The sequence below is a fragment of the Hemibagrus wyckioides genome, linkage group LG16, assembly GCF_019097595.1.
Source record: "Hemibagrus wyckioides isolate EC202008001 linkage group LG16, SWU_Hwy_1.0, whole genome shotgun sequence".
NCBI lineage: Eukaryota > Metazoa > Chordata > Actinopteri > Siluriformes > Bagridae > Hemibagrus > Hemibagrus wyckioides.
Genome location: NC_080725.1, coordinates 14,910,960 through 14,927,841, shown reverse-complemented (window position 1 = coordinate 14,927,841; position 16,882 = coordinate 14,910,960). Strand labels below are relative to the sequence as shown.

The following is a 16,882-nucleotide window of genomic DNA, read 5'->3' as shown; positions in this document are numbered from 1 at the left end:
TTTTAATCACTTTATTACTTCTTTTAAGCACAAATGATGCGAGTGCGATGTTGTGTGGTTTATGTGGATTTCTGTGGAACTGGGAGAACTTTATCCTCTGAGCTCAAACAATGCAACCGAAATCAGCAATAAGAATTATTATCATTGTGTTTTTACAGTTGTGCTTGTTCTAAATGATTCAAATATGTTCTAAATCCGATCAATAAAACTCGTGAAATTTACTGACACGTTTGCAAAACATTCCCCGTCTCATGGTATTGTTCAGGGATTTATCAGGTTTATATTTATAGTCTTTATTGTAGTCTTTTAACTTTACTCCACTAGAGGGAGACATAATCCCTACTTTACAGCACGTAGTGCGCGTGCGTGTCTTTGTGTCTCTAACAACCACCAGCAACAATAATAATTTGTTTCATTTATACGGCACTCTTACACTTGTGCCAAATCAAATATGCGAACCAGATGATCCACTGTGGTGACCCCAAACAGGCGTCAGACCAAAGAAGAAGAACAACAGCAACACACAGCAGCTTTACAAATCATGACAGTTTATGAAGAAAATCAAAAACAGCAATACAAAATAATAATGCTAATAAAAATATTAACAAAAAAATCAATATGTACACATACTCGGCATCACAAACAGATGCCTTTAGAGTAATTGTAATGAGAGATTCAAGGTAATTAAAGTTTGTGAAACATTTTCTTTTGGAAGAAAATGTTGAAATACTGAAAAAGTGTGTGTGTGTGTGTTTATCAGATGCGTATGGTGTAGGACTCGGAATGTGTGACGTAGCGGACCCAGCGATGAGAGGGACTCTGCTGGTTCGGGGACAGACGCACAAATCGGATCTGCAGTCCTGTACATGTGAGTTTGGGAAGCTCGAAGCTCATGCTGACAGGCCCCACCTCCAGGAGAGAGGCGGAGCTAAAACCGGGAACTTCCACCTACAGGAAAAGTTAGCATGTTAACGACAGATAGCGTCTACAGGGGATGGCATTGTAGCTGAGCATTCAGAAATGCCTGTATGATGTGATAGACATGAACAGGTTATGTGTGTGTAATAAACATGTAACAAAGATGAAGCGTCCACCTTAAAGAGAGCCGAGAGCTGAGCTCCTCCAGGGAACCGTGGGATTTCCCAAACGACAGATTTGTGTTTGGGCCGAAGCTCGGCCGTCTGGTCAGGACTACTCAACTCCTGAGAGAGGCTGAGAGAGGGAGAGAGAAAGAGAGAGACAGAGAGAGAAAGATGGAAATGATTACTGTTCTCTGTTTACACAACAATAAAAAAAAGTGCTGGTCAAAAGACATTTTTACTCCTCCTCTGTACCTTAGAGAACCCTTGGGCACAGGAACCGTCACTGAAACATTTATAGCAGCGCTGCGAAGAGAAAAAGTAAATAACTGAGTGTGATAATAATCAAGCAGATGAGCTGATTAGAGTGGCTCTGTGTCTATTACGCACCTTTTCGGAGGCAAATCACATCGTAGCTTGAGAAAAATCAACAACCTGAGTGAAGATGAAGATTATTCAATTAATTCTTCATTTTAAGGGAATTTCTGAACAGTGAACAGAAATTCCCTCTCACAGTGAGAGAATCTCGGCAAATCACATCCAAACGCAATCGTTTATTAAGTCATTCTTAGGACGGATGTGGTTTGAGATGCTGACAAAAACCACTAAAGATTTGCTGTGGCTGTTAGATGCCTAACTGTCGCTCTTTACATAAATAGGTGCATTACCATCCTGCTGTCACACACACACCTCTGTGATGTTTGATGTATGAATTTTTATTTAAGTCTTCTTATGTGACATATTGTACCTGTTCCCATAATCCTTCTCCACTGTGGGGAAGAGACGGAATGGAGGAGGACACGGCAACTCATCACTCAGCTGGTACTGCATCAGGGTTTGCTAACGCACACACACAAACACACACACTTTAATTTTATGGACAATTTCAGTGTTTACACTTCATCTGTAGTTTATTTATGTAAGCTGAGACAGGAGTGAGTGATTGTGAATAGGCAGAGAGCTGGAAATGATGCACACTACAGAGCTGAATGCTGAATTAGACACAGAAGGGATGATAGAGCCATAAACAATAAATGCCACCAATGTCACAAATGATGAAAACTAGTAGATGGAGTATTAGAAACATGGATAATTGACAATGAGGGAAAAACGTGTGTGTGTGTCTGTTTTTGCCTTTACCTCTCCTTGGCTGGGGCAAATTTTCAAAATCCTGTAGTTATCAAACTCATCGAGTTTCACAGCCTGATGAAAACTGCACTCGTCCACCCGCACAGCTGCCCCGTAACCTGACAGAGAGAGAGAGAGAGAGAGAGAGAGAAAGAGGGGGAGAGAGAGAGAGGTGGAAAGAGAGTGTGTGTGGGGGGGGTGGGGGGTGGAAAGAGAGAGTGTGTGAGAGAGAGCGAGAGAGAGAGAGAGAGAGAGAGAGAGTGTGTGAGAGAGAGAGAGAGAGAGAGAGAGAGTGAGAGAGAGACATGAATAAGACAAAAAGTAGACACAGTATGAAACATTAAAAGAGACAAGAGAGCTTTTATAATTGTTTTAAAATAATTATTAGTGTGCACAAGAAATAATAATAATAATAATAATAATAATAATAATAATAATAATAATAATAATAGCACATTAACCACATGTGGCTTTGTGTTTTGTCAGCGTTTAGTTTAGATTTGATTTGCATTGAACACACAAGCGGTGGCTCGTTGTCATGGTAACCAGAAAAGTGTCTCTGAGGCTGTTAAAATGTCACAACTGCAGTCTGTAGTGCAGACGACGGCGCAGTGTTTCAGTAAACGATATGCTGTGTTGTGTCACAGAGGCAGTTAGAAAGTTGTGTGAAGTTAAACAGGGATGAACGAAGGTGTAAGATAACGATATGCTGAAAAGATAACGACGTGGTGGCGATTCTTACCTCTGAGCCGACACTTCCCGATGCTGAACTCCTCGTTCAGGCCGATCCTCATCTCTACACAGCACACATGTGAGAGGGAAAGAGTCAAGTGAGAGATAAGGTTTTATTTAATTGTGAGCTTGTGAACAGTGTTGAATAGCTACTGTTTAGAAACACTAAATCAGATTGCAGCAAAGCTTCATGGGTAAGTGAACTCATTAACATGATTCACCCGAGATGAATAAATAACGGATTGACTTTTTAAAAGTTTTATTTTCATCAACATGCAGTTTAACACAGTAAAGAAACATACATAATGTTACAGTACCTGAACATGAGGGAAGATAACACTTCACTCTGATCTCTCCCTCCACATCTGCCTTCATCACAACCCCCTGAAAACACACACACCTTTCTGTCTCAGTAATTAAAAATTTCCCTAAATCTGTCCCACAGTACTAGAAACTAAAATAAGACAAATCTGTACATTCCTAACATTATTTTTCATGTAATAAAGTCTGAAGCACTCACATTAGAGCCAATAACAACTGAGAGTCTCTCCACCACGTCCACAAAGATCTCATTCTTACCTCCCTAAAACAAACACACACACACAGATAAAATCCATTATTAGAGAGAAAGAGTAGAAAGATAGAACAACAGAGAGATGGGGGTAGGGGGGTAGGGTAATGCCTCTCCCACACAGAGGCAAAGTGAAGAGAGTGAATGGGTCATAGAGTGATAGATTAAGTGAGTGAGTGAGTGGGGTTAGTGAGTGAGTGGGGTTAGTGAGTGAGTGGGGTTAGTGAGTGAGTGGGGTTAGTGAGTGAGTGAGTGGGGTTAGTGAGTGAGTGAGTGGGGTTAGTGAGTGAGTGAGTGGGGTTAAAGGAGTGACCGCAAGAAGTGAGTGAGGAGGGGGCTAGTGAGTGGGAGGAGTGGGCTAGTGAGGAGGAGGAGTGGGCTAGTGGAGGAGGAGTACCCGGGGCTAAAGGAGTGAGGAGTGAGTGTAAGTGGGAGGAGGAGTGCAGGAGGGGCGGAGGAGGTAAGGCTGAGAGGAGGGGCTAGGAGGAGGAGGGGCTAGTGAGGAGTGGAGGGGCCAGTGAGGAGTCGAGTGGGGCTAGTGATGAGTGAGGAGGCAAGGAGGAGGAGTGTGCGGAGGCAAGGAGATCTGAGGCGACATGAGTGAGGCAAGGAGAGGAGAGGAGAGGAGGCTAGGGGAGGATCGTGATGGGCTGGAGGCAAGTGAGCTGAGTGATGAGGCAAGGATCGAGGAGGAGGCCAGTGATGATGATGATGCCAGTGAGGAGGAGTGATGCAAGGAGTCCACGCCCCATGAGGCTCAGTGATGAGGATGATGAGTGAGGCATGAGGAGGAGTGATATGATGATGCGCTGATGATGATAGATGATGGGAGGATTCATCTGATGGATGAGGCATCGATGATGATGATGCGCGATGATGCAATGATGATGATGATGGCTCACCTGCCCACCCGCCACCCTACTCAATACCAAACCATCTACTACCTGCTCTGGCTCACCTCACTCACCACCCAACCACCACTCACCACTCACCACTCACCACCTCACTCACCACCCACCACCACCACTCACCTACCTCACTACCACCAGTCCACCACCACCCACTGGCCTGGTCTACCCACCCACGCTCACCACCACCTTCACCACTCGTCCACCTGGCCTGGGCCCACCCACCATCACTCACCACCACCCCGTGCTCACCCACGCCACCACCGTTCACCCACCACCACCACCTCACCCACCACCACCCCACCCACCACCCACCCACCCACCACCACCACTCCACCCACCACACTCACCTGCCCGCACCCACTCACCTGTTCACCCCAGCCCACCCCACGCCCACCTCACCTCACCCACCCACCATCTCATCTCACTCCACCACTGACCACCCCACCCACACCCACCCACCATCCACGCTCACTCCACCTGACCACTCCACCTCACCCATCCACCACCTCACCATCCACCTCATCTCACTCCACCTCACCTTACTGGCCCACCCACCCACCCACTCACTCCATCTGACCTCTCATCCACCATCTCACTCCACCCACCACTTCACTCCACCCAATTCACCCACTCATCCACTCATCCATCCACTCCACTGAACCACCATCTGGCCCTCACGCTCCACTCACCATCTGGCCCACTCATCTGGAACCATCTACTCATCTCATCTTCACCTCATCCATCATCTGGCCCACGCCCATCTCATCTACTTCCCCACCATCATCTATCCATCTACGAATCTAGCCCACTCATCTCATCCATTTCTCATCACACTCAGCTCACTCGTCACTCAGCTCTACTCACTCACTCACTCACTCACTCGCACTCACCTCACCTGTCCTGGCACTCACCTGGGCCCCCACTGCCTCACCAAACCACCGCACTCACTCACCTACCACCACCGCCTCACCACTCACCCGCCCTCACCCACCTGGACCCACCTCACCTGCCTCACCACCTCGGCCCACCTCACCTCACCACCCACGCCACTCACTCACCTGTACCCACCCACTCACCTCACCTGCCCACCACCTCACCACCACCTGCTCGGGCCACCCACCACTCACCCACCACCACCTGACCCACCTCACCACCACCCCACACCACCCAACCCACTCACCTCACCCACCACCCACCCACCACCCGACCACCCTACCTCACTCACCTCACTCCACCTGACCGTCCACCTCATCCACTCCACCATCCCACCTGGTCCACCACCTACCCACTCATCCACCACATCTGGGTTCACCCACCTCACCATCTGACCACTCACCCACCTGGGTCCACCTCATCCACCTTCCACCACCCACCCACCAATTCACCACTCCACTCATCCACTCATCTCACTCCCATCTGGCCCACTCCACCCACCACTTCCCACCACTTCACTCCACCTGTTCACTCATCCACTCACCAATTCACCCACTCACCTCACCCACCACCTCACTGTCCATCACTCCACCTGGTCTCACCACTCCATCTACCCATCTACCCACTCTATCTTCATCTGACCATCCATCCACTCACTCCACCTTCCTCCACTCCACCCATCTACTCATCCACTCCACCATCTGACTCACTTTCCATCTACTTTTCACCATCTAACCTCCATCTACTCCATCTACTTACTCACTCATCCCATCTACTCTCACTCACTACTCATCTCAGCCATCCACTCACCCACCTCACTCAGCTCACTCACTCACCTACTGGCCACCTCACCCACTCACTCACTCACTCACCCACTCACTCACCTACCCGCCTCACTCACCACTCACCGCTCACCTCAAATTACTCACCTCACCACCTCACCACTCACCTCACCCCACCACCCACCACGCTCACCACGCTGGGTCACCTCATCCCATCCACCACCCACCCACTTCACCTCACCTACCCACCCACCACCTGGGCCACCCACCACCTACTCACACCTCACCACCACCACTTCACCCCACCTTCACCCACCACCACGCCCACCACCTGGCCACGCCTGCTCACTCACCCACCACCTCACTCACCATCTGGGCCCACCCACCTGACCCACCACCTACCCCACCTGACCCCACCTACCCACCCACGCTCACCCACCCACCCAATCCGCCTCATCCACCCATCCAACTCACCTACCATCCACTGCTCACTCATCCATCCACCTCGACCGCCACCACGCCATCTCACGCCACTCACCACCTGACCTGACTCCACCCACCTCATTCATCTGACTCACCCATCCACTCCACTCTCCATCACCTGACGCCCACCTTCCACCTGTCCACCTCATTCTGACGTCGCTCACTACCATCCTGCCCACCCCACCCTCCGACGCCACCTCACCATCTGGTCGACCTCACCACTTCATCCACCATCCATCTACGCCCATCTACCTTACCCATCGTTTCAATTCACCCACTACCACCTGGTCCCATTCTATTTATCTCCATCTCACTCACTCACGACGACGATTTACTGCTCACCATCTCGACTCCATCTACTCGACTCCATCATTTACGACTCCATCTGCTACCCTCACTACTCACTCACTGGTCACGCCACTCACTCACCCACCCACTCACTCACCTGGCCTGCACTCACTCACCACCTCACTGGGCCTACTACCGCCTCACCACCACTCACCTCACTCACCTGGCTCACCACTCACCCACTCACCACCACCACCTCACCACTCACCACTCACCTCACTGCCACTCACCACTCACTCACCACCACCTCACCCACTCACCCACCCCACCACCACCACTCACCCACTCACCACCACCACTTCATCACCACCACTCACCCACCTGGCTCACCACCTCACCACCCACCTCACCCACCACCACTACCTCACCCACCTGTCCACTCACTCACTCATCTGACCTGACTCACTCACCTCACCCACCAAACCCACTCCACCTGACTCACATCTCACCACCACCTGACCCACCACTCACCCACCCACCCCATCCTCACTCCACCTGACCATCCACCACCTCACTCACCCATCTGACCTCACCCACTCCACCATCTCATCTCACCCACACTCATCCACCTGGTCTACTCCAATTCATCTCCACCACTCCACCACCACTCACCACTCCACTCCCATCCACCTACCCACTCACCTCCACCCACTCACCACCATCTTCACCATCCAATACATCTCACCTACTCCACCACTCCATCCATCTTACCCACTCCATCTATCTCCACTACCTACCCACTTCCCATCTCACCATCACTCCATCCACCTCTAACTCCACTAACCATCCACCCACTCATCTACTCCATCTCACTCCACCTACTCATCCACCACCTACTCATCTACCATCTAATCTTACTCACTACCATCCACCCATCTCATCTTCCATCACTTCATCTCCATCTACCTCACCACCTGGCCTGGGCCTGCACTCACCACTCACCACTCACCTGGCCACCCGCCTGGGCCCACCTACTCACTCACTCACCACCACTCACCTCACCACTCACACCACTCACCTCACCTGGCCTCACCCACCTCACCACCTCACCTCACCTGGGCCCACCCACTCACCCACCCACCTCACCTCACCCTCACCACCACCCACCACCCACTCCACCACCACCACCACTCCACCACTCACCCACTACTCACCACCACCACCACCTCACCTCACCTACCACTCACCTGCCCACCACCCACCCACCCACCACCCACTCACCACTACTCACCACCTACCACTCACCCACCTCACCCACCTCACCCCACCACCACCATCTGACCCACCCACTCCACCTCACCACTCACTCACCTCACTCCACCCACTCACTCACCATCCACCTGACTCTGGGTCCATCCACCCACTACCCACTCCACCATCCATCCACCTACCCACCACCTACCCACTCCACTCCACGTCCACCACCATTCACCTCACCATCCACTCCATCTCACCCCCACCCACCCACTACCCACGCCCACCCACTCCATCCACTCACCGTCCCACCCATCTACCATCTACCCACCTCATCCCATCTCATCCACTACTTTCCACCATTCAATTCGACTCCATCTACTTACCCACCCATCCACTCCACTACTCCCACTCATCTCACTTACCACCTGACGTCGTTCCCACTCATCTACCCATCGCCATCTACCCACTCACCATCTCATCTATCTGACGCTCATCCACTCCACTTCCAAGTGAGTGAGTGAGGTAAGTGAGTGAGTGAGTGAGTGAGTGAGTGAGTGAGGTAAGTGAGTGAGTGAGTGAGTGAGTGAGTGAGTGAGTGAGGTAAGTGAGTGAGTGAGTGAGTGAGTGAGGTAAGTGAGTGAGTGAGTGAGTGAGTGAGGTAAGTGAGTGAGTGAGGTAAGTGAGGTTAGTGAGTGAGTGAGTGAGTGAGTTACCTCTCCACTGTGAGATGTCATGATGGGTCGGGCAGCAGCAGTGCTGGGAGCCACTTTACTCTGCTGGGTCTCTGCTCCAAACTGCAGTGCGCATGCACACACACACACACACACACACTTAACCCTCTTTACTATAACTGACAGGTATACAGACAGGAAGGATTATAAATTCTTACAAGAGCGACGTTGCTGAGGTCAAACAGACTGAAGGGTTTGGAGGTGACTGGTTCTGTCTGAATAAAATTCTTCAGGATGTCCATGGAGGTTGTCTGGATGTAGCCGTAATCCTGAGAAACAAATATGATGATTTAATTTTTTTAAAAACCCATTATTAGGATTAGGGATATTTAATTCTCAATTAATTATATCATTTAATTCTCTGCCATCAAACTCAGTTAGAGCTTTGATTTAATTTGGAACGTGTTAATGCATAATAAACTGTGTTTATATCAGATACAAAAAAAATAAATAAAGTTGTGTGTATGACTTACCACCATCTCGTCCAGTAGCTCGTAGATCAGAGCGAAGTTCATTCGGACAGTTTTCTCACACACGCTGCCGCAGTAATCCTTAATCAGAGCCACAAGCCTGCAGGAGACACGTCACAGCATCGACACTGTACTGAACCAACACCAGGGGCAGGAAATCCACAGACACCAGATATGTTTCAGTACTCTGAGTGTCCAGATGAATACTGACGTGTTTCTGTCACTCACCTGTTAAGAAACTCGACAACGGTAAACGGAGAAGGATCTGTCTTCGTAGAAACAACCCAGTACAGCCCAGCATGTCGGATGTGAATAAAGTTCACACCTTTGTGACTCTACAGAGCACACAGATGGAGAACAGCTGTTTTTACACCGTCATATTTTCATCAGAACAAACACAAATTTAATAATCATTTAATAAAAACCTACCATGACTACAGGAGGCTGATCTCCACTCAGAGATGACACCATCTCATAAAACGTGCCCATGGAGTTTTTTTCCACTTCGCCACGGACTTGATGAGAGTTAAGCAAATACACACACACAAACACTTTATCTAAACCTTGTCAAAATCACCACAATTACTGTCTGGTCCAGACATGATGTATGAATAATAAATCAACCTGAGCGAGCTGAACAAAAGTTAAATCTTTAACTTTGAACATTTAACATGCATTTGACCAAAATCCTTAAAGGAGCATGAGGAGGATCATATGATTTAGATAAAGTTTAGTCTTTTGAAAAGCTTTATATAAATGAACATTTTCATGTTTACATACACACAACTTTGATATTCACTAAATTTCCCTCATGGGATCAATAGCTGTCTATTAACTGTCTACCTATCTATCTACCTCTCTACCTCTCTAACTATCTGTTTGTCTGTCTGTCTGTCTGTCTGTCTACCTACCTACCTACCTACCTGTCTGTCTGTCTGTCTGTCTGTCTACCTACCTACCTATCTACCTGTCTGTCTGTCTGTCTGTCTACCTACCTACCTACCTACCTGTCTGTCTGTCTGTCTGTCTGTCTGTCTGTCTGTCTGTCTACCTACCTACCTATCTATCTATCTATCTATCTATCTATCTATCTATCTATCTATCTATCTATCACTGTAGCTTAAATTAACTTTTAACTTAAACATGCACTCATTCAACACACACACACACACACACACACACGATCAGGATACAGTCTTTGTAGATCAGATTCTCGCCTTTTGATGACAGAATAAACACCTGAGAAATCATTTTCTCTACTTTAATCTCTGCTAGGTCGCTAATTCCAGTTTACATCAACGCCTCACCGGAACAGAATATTTCCCTACTAGACACCATCAGAGCAAGACTTAAACTCTTCCGGAACAACAACAAAATGTATTAATAAATATCAAACTAACAGAAAGCGCTCATAACATCGATATTAGCAACAACAACAACCGGTACATATGATCATCTCCTTCTGTCATCTGTAGGACCCTTTGTGTGGCTATCATATGCGCCTGATTAAAAAACTGTTTTTTTCTAACACGCCACATCGTATATGACATACGACATTGTTATTTCTGTCAGGGTGAATTTAAACAGGTGTAATTGTAACAGAATAAAATGCAATAAAATCGTTGTCTGAAAAACGAATAAACTTGAGCATTCTGAATTATTTTAAGTACACTCCATTCCACTAGTCTCACCAGGAATCAGGCATATCAATAGCTACCTAAATGGTTAATTGTACCATCTACTGCCACCTAGTGACCAGAAATAAGAAATTCAAATGAAAAACAAATGCACAGAGATGCAGCCTCTAATAAAATAATTGAACACAAAGCACTAAAATTAGACACTAGTGTATCTTATCAGATCGGATCGCAAGTGTAAATAAAATAGACTCTAGTTTTGCAAAATCGCAGGCTAGAATATATGATACACAGGATAATATAATGCAGTCAGTTTAACCAGTTACTCACAACTACAGCCACATACGCAGAGCTTTCTCCGTCATGGTATTTTGTTTCATATTTTCCAACAGAGATTTGAAAGCTGTTAGTTTATTTTAGGATCTGAGTGACCGAGTGACCCCTTTATTTAAACAAAAGAAAAAAGAAAAACACATGCAAACCTCAAGCATAAACATGACTATTATAATGACTGTCTGATTATCATGATCCTGCTTTGCTTTGCATATTTTGGATTCTTGCTTTCTTCTCTCACACCTGGTTGTTGAACCCCATCACTATTCACGTCCACCTTCACCTTCTATAATCTCCAGGAGACCTGCTTGTTTTTGTGTCCACTCGTTTTCCGTAGTTATTTTATTTACTTCATTTAACTTATTCATTATTCGGCTTTGCTGGTCAGAGGGATTTTTCAGTGTGAAGTTTTTTTAACAGTAGATTTCATTTTTCTATGTCAGGCCCAATAGCAGATGTTTCTCTCTTATCGTTTGTTAACAAGAACAGGATTTATTTCCCCTCTATTAGCACAGAGGCAGATGCTGAAGCATAGCTCCAGCTGTTTCTCCAGGAAGAAGGCTTTAATTTTGCGGCTTTTCTGCTTTATTCTTTAAACATAGGCGTTAAGCTGTTCATCAAAGCAGACAGCAAACCGGATAAAACTGCGTTTACCAGAGAATTCCAGCATCCAACATGTGATTTTGGGCGCTGAGGTTGTTAATAAGATCCAGAGGAGTGGGATTAACTCAAACTCACAAACTTACACACACATATACACAGAACCACAGTTCCACTTTAGGAGAGGTCTTGGATTTCTAAAGTGGGAGGAGCTAATAACGCTTCGACAGCCAATCAGAATAGAGAGGTTTATTATCAGGCAGACAAAAAAGTATTTATTTCAGACTTTCCTTCTAACTGTTTCTACCTGAGTGCTGCGTAAAGACCGCCAGAGGTAGGTGTTTATATCCTATTATTATTATTATTATTATTATTATTATTATTATTATTATTATAAGTGTCAGTCAGTTATTGATTCCAATTCATTTAATTCTTTTTCCTAAAATGGGTGTTTGTGTCCTTCAAAGTTCATAATTGGTGTCTCAAAGCCATAATAAAAATGATATAAATAAGGATGTCAAAAAGAAATACATAAATAAATAAATATATAATCTTATAAAATGTGGCATTGGTGACAATTTAAGTAATTAAAAAGACAATATACAAATTAAAAATAATAATTAAACCTGTTATTAAAAGAAATGCATATCCAAACATGTGTAGAATAAAATACATAATTTTATGTGCATTACCTATAAAGTTTTTTTTTCTTCTTTTTTTCAGTCAATATTCAATGTTCAATATTCTATTATTTTGTGCAGTATATTTTCTATAAACTCATTGAACATTTTTAACTTCTTCATCTTGCCCAGGAATCTGAGATGTTCTCCTGCTCAATGACTGTCACTGGGGCTTTGTCCTGTATCTTAATCCTGCCTTGTAAGTAGAAAAAGTTTTTTTTTTTGTCACCATAGTGAAATTTTATGGAGTTATTTATTTGATTTCATGTTGTTATATTAAATGATGGTTTCTCCTGTGCAGATCTGCAGGCGAAGCCTCTCATAAAGTTGGCTGATAAAATTAACGGTAAAAATCTTTTATCCATTTTGAAGGCTGATTAAAAATATCTGTGCAATTAAACAGAACTAAAGCTTAGAAATTACAGAGGATTGTACATAAATAAGTAAAAAAGAACAACCACTGAGACATTCATGACTACTGAGTATCAGTTTACCTGCTTGATTTGAAATTTAATTACTGACATTTTGAAGATGAAGCTACTGAAATATATTCTAATTTCAGAATCAAGTAGGTCTGTGAGTATTGACTCATCTGAAGCGCATAACTTCCTGGCACGTTCTCGCCGTTCAACTGATGTGAAATGGTACCAAAAGGATCCAGACTTCCAGTCGTACTACAGATACTACAGCAGCATTGGACACGTTGAGGGCGTAGGTTTCATTCATCTCTCTGTCTGTGTCTCTCTCTGTCTGTCTGTCTGTCTGTCTGTCTGTCTGTCTGTCTTGCTGCTTGACTCTCTATGATTTTTCTTCCTGAATAGCTCTATGAGATCGACAAGATCCGGATGCTATACCAGCAGATGCATCACCTGGAGCAGACCTACGGCACAGATGCCTCCAACTACCAGAACATTGCAGACCTTTGGATTCCCAAAGCCACTTCTCCTCCTCCAACCACCAAACCTCCACCTCCACCCACCACCCATCCACCAATGCTGTCTCTTTCTCAGTCTGAGGTTATATACCTGTGCAACCACATAGACCCACTCTGTAAGCCCAGAATTGTGTATGTGCCCACTGGTGCTGTCATTGTTCCCTGTGATCCACGCTACCACCACAGCTGTAAGCTAAGTTCTACTGAGGGCCTGTCTGAGGCCGCTGAGCCACACACCACCACCCCTCCAACTGTGCCGAAAACTCCCAGCATTGTCATGAGAGGGATGGAGTATGACTGTGACCCCTACTGGGATCCTGACTGCTTGGTCGAAAAAAAACCAAGACCTGTGAAAGCGAATGATCCTCCTGTAACAAACCTCCCGATGAAATCTCTGCATATCAACAAAGCAGAAACAGAGGATGAAGAAAATGCTCCTGCTCCATCATCTGAGAACAAAGAAGCTTTGGATGCTTCCTATGGCCTCTATGATCCATATGATTACTACAGGAATCTTTATGATCCTTACCTTTATGTTAGCCCAGCCCCGGGTTCTCAGTAAGACTGAGAATACATCAAAAAACATATAATATTGGAAAACCTGGGGTTCAAACTGGCAGACCAAATAAGTGAAAATCATTTGAAGTATTATTATAATTTTTTGTATACTTCACATTTAAGTGACTTGGGCCATAGCCCAGCCTCCAGTAGGGGGATGACTTGTAATAAGGAAAGTAAAATAATCACCAAACATAACTTGGAGAAACTGGGTAATATTAAAATAAACTAATTTGGAGGACCAAATGTTTTCTATGTTTGTGTACATCAACATAAATCCAAATGCCAAAACCCTAAATGTTTCAGTTTCTCTACTAGTAATAATATAAAGACTCAAGTGGAAAAAAGAAACTTGAACTAGTTCAGATATCTAAATGCTAATTTTAAAACTCACATACACAACAATGAAGATACGATTGACTTTCAGTATTTTTATAAAAATGTAATATTTAATAGTTATAAAATTGTAGTAAATTACTATTTAACATTATCGTTGTTTATTTGCTGCTTGTGTTTTTTTTTTTTCTTTATTGTTACGTTACGTTAGCCACTAGCTAATTTCAATATCATTAAATGGTTCCTACTTGTAAGATCATGTCAACTTCACGAGTATGGTAGCGTGGCCGAGCGGTCTAAGGCGCTGGATTTAGGCTCCAGTCTCTCTGGAGGCGTGGGTTCGAATCCCACCGCTGCCAATATAAGTTTTCCGTTTCTTTTTGTTCGTCTACAAAACTACTCTTATGTTTGTAATCTTTGGTCGCCGCATCAACATTCTAAATAAATTACACTGTTTAACGGTAACAACATAAACAACGCTAAAATCATGACCAAGCCTTGTAACAGAAGAATCCAGAGAGTAAACTCTTATTTGTTTAAGAAATACACACGTCTCAATAGGATATATCAAGCTGTTGTTATTCCTTGACAAATGTAAAATATAACAACACATTCATAGAATCAAATCTTGATACTTTTTTAAACAACACTTCAGGCGCAGCGAATAAGAACATATCTCATTGGTGTGACGTCAAAACAAAGCGACGAAGGTACTGACTGATAATGAGTGAAGCTGTTTTTGTTTTTTTCATGGGACCCGACCACAAATGATGATTGTAAAACCATTTTAGGATTCGCTGCGATAAGGCATAATCATCAGGAATTTGTTTATATTCGGTGCTCTTCCAAAATATAATTTGGTAAATGTATATAAAAGGCACCGCTGGGATTCGAACCCAGGATCTCCTGTTTACTAGACAGGCGCTTTAACCAACTAAGCCACGGCGCCACACGGCAAACCAGCGTCAGGTAATGTTTTTAAATATCGCTTTAGCAATCTTTGGAAAATAATATTTTTCGACTGTTAATGCAACAGCTCACTAAAGGGGGCAGATTATATAATCCGCTAGTTGCATCACTGCAAAGTAGCAGACAAACCGCAAGGGACGTGTCACGTTATATTTATTACGTTACATACAATATATTGCCAAAAGTATTCGCTCACCCATCCAAATAATCAGAATCAGGTGTTCCAATCACTTCCATGGCCACAGGTGTATAAAATCAATCACCTAGGCATGCAGACTGTTTTTACAAACATTTGAGAAAGAATGGGTCGCTCTCAGGAGCTCAGTGAATTCCAGCGTGGAACTGTGATAGGATGCCACCTGTGCAACAAATCCAGTCGTGAAATTTCCTCGCTCCTAAATATTCTACAGTCAACTGTCAGCTGTATTATAAGAACATGGAAGTGTTTGGGAACGACAGCAACTCAGCCACGAAGTGGTAGGCCACGTAAACTGACGGAGCGGGGTCAGCGGATGCTGAGGCGCATAGTGTGAAGAGGTCACCAACTTTCTGCAGAGTCAATCACTACAGACCTCCAAACTTCATGTGGCCTTCAGATTAGCTCAAGAACAGTGCGCAGAGAGCTTCATGGAATGGGTTTCCATGGCCGAGCAGCTGTATCCAAGCCATACATCACCAAGTGCAATGCAAAGCGTCGGATGCAGTGGTGTAAAGCACGCCGCCACTGGACTCTAGAGCAGTGGAGACGCGTTCTCTGGAGTGACGAATCGCACTTCTCCATCTGGCAATCTGATGGACGAGTCTGGGTTTGGCGGTTGCCAGGAGAACGGTACTTGTCTGACTGCATTGTGCCAAGTGTAAAGTTTGGTGGAGGGGGGATTATGGTGTGGGGTTGTTTTTCAGGAGCTGGGCTTGGCCCCTTAGTTCCAGTGAAAGGAACTCTGAATGCTTCAGCATTCCAAGACATTTTGGACAATTCCATGCTCCCAACTTTGTGGGAACAGTTTGGAGCTGGCCCCTTCCTCTTCCAACATGACTGTGCACCAGTGCACAAAGCAAGGTCCATAAAGACATGGATGACAGAGTCTGGTGTGGATTAACTTGACTGGCCTGCACAGAGTCCTGACCTCAACCCGATAGAACACCTTTGGGATGAATTAGAGTGGAGACTGAGAGCCAGGCCTTCTCGTCCAACATCAGTGTGTGACCTCACAAATGCGCTTCTGAAAGAATGGTCAAAAATTCCCATAAACACACTCCTAAACCTTGTGGACAGCCTTCCCAGAAGAGTTGAAGCTGTTATAGCTGCAAAGGGTGGACCGACGTCATATTGAACCCTAGGGATTAGGAATGGGATGTCACTTAAGTTCATATGCGAGTCAAGGCAGGTGAGCGGATACTTTTGGCAATATAGTGTATGTTACGTACATAAAGATTACAACACAATCATGCACTAGGGGGCGCTTAGAA

General features: G+C 45.3%; 2 protein-coding genes and 2 non-coding genes across 4 annotated transcripts; 2 read left to right on the top strand and 2 right to left on the bottom strand.

The window, feature by feature from the left end:
- Nucleotides 1–531: 531 nt before the first annotated feature.
- On the bottom strand, nt 532–10,865 carry ap4m1 (adaptor related protein complex 4 subunit mu 1). The gene is made up of 15 exons (XM_058411159.1): nt 10,559–10,865; nt 9,795–9,880; nt 9,594–9,700; nt 9,369–9,465; nt 9,054–9,164; nt 8,878–8,958; nt 3,460–3,522; nt 3,257–3,323; nt 2,950–3,003; nt 2,220–2,326; nt 1,828–1,919; nt 1,470–1,514; nt 1,335–1,385; nt 1,095–1,212; nt 532–948 (listed from the first exon to the last, which is right to left on the bottom strand). Exons 1-15 carry the CDS (start codon nt 10,614–10,616, stop codon nt 757–759), a joined length of 1,329 nt encoding a protein of 442 aa, XP_058267142.1. The 5' UTR covers nt 10,617–10,865; the 3' UTR covers nt 532–756.
- Nucleotides 10,866–12,751: 1,886 nt separating this feature from the next.
- and3 (actinodin3) lies at nt 12,752–14,224 on the top strand. The gene is made up of 4 exons (XM_058412411.1): nt 12,752–12,814; nt 12,917–12,961; nt 13,178–13,326; nt 13,437–14,224. The coding sequence occupies exons 1-4, from the start codon at nt 12,757–12,759 to the stop codon at nt 14,109–14,111; spliced, it is 927 nt and encodes a 308-aa protein (XP_058268394.1). The 5' UTR covers nt 12,752–12,756; the 3' UTR covers nt 14,112–14,224.
- Nucleotides 14,225–14,720: 496 nt separating this feature from the next.
- On the top strand, nt 14,721–14,802 carry trnal-uag (transfer RNA leucine (anticodon UAG)). Its single transcript has one exon. It is a non-coding gene; the product is annotated as a tRNA-Leu (tRNA).
- Nucleotides 14,803–15,318: 516 nt separating this feature from the next.
- trnat-agu (transfer RNA threonine (anticodon AGU)) lies at nt 15,319–15,392 on the bottom strand. The gene has a single exon. It is a non-coding gene; the product is annotated as a tRNA-Thr (tRNA).
- Between the last annotated feature and the right edge of the window lie 1,490 nt (nt 15,393–16,882).

Excerpts from the sequence above, each read along its gene's own strand:
- ap4m1 (XM_058411159.1), bottom strand. The coding sequence starts at position 10,616 with ATGATTTCTCAGGTGTTTATTCTGTCATCAAAAGGCGAGAATCTGATC. Across the intron at positions 8,959-9,053 it reads ACCTCAGCAACGTCGCTCTT|TTTGGAGCAGAGACCCAGCA; the intron begins GTAAGAATTTAT and ends TGCGCACTGCAG. Across the intron at positions 2,327-2,949 it reads CGGGAAGTGTCGGCTCAGAG|GTTACGGGGCAGCTGTGCGG; the intron begins GTAAGAATCGCC and ends TCTCTCTGTCAG.
- and3 (XM_058412411.1), top strand. The coding sequence starts at position 12,757 with ATGTTCTCCTGCTCAATGACTGTCACTGGGGCTTTGTCCTGTATCTTA. Across the intron at positions 12,815-12,916 it reads CTGTATCTTAATCCTGCCTT|ATCTGCAGGCGAAGCCTCTC; the intron begins GTAAGTAGAAAA and ends TCTCCTGTGCAG. Across the intron at positions 12,962-13,177 it reads GTTGGCTGATAAAATTAACG|AATCAAGTAGGTCTGTGAGT; the intron begins GTAAAAATCTTT and ends TTCTAATTTCAG.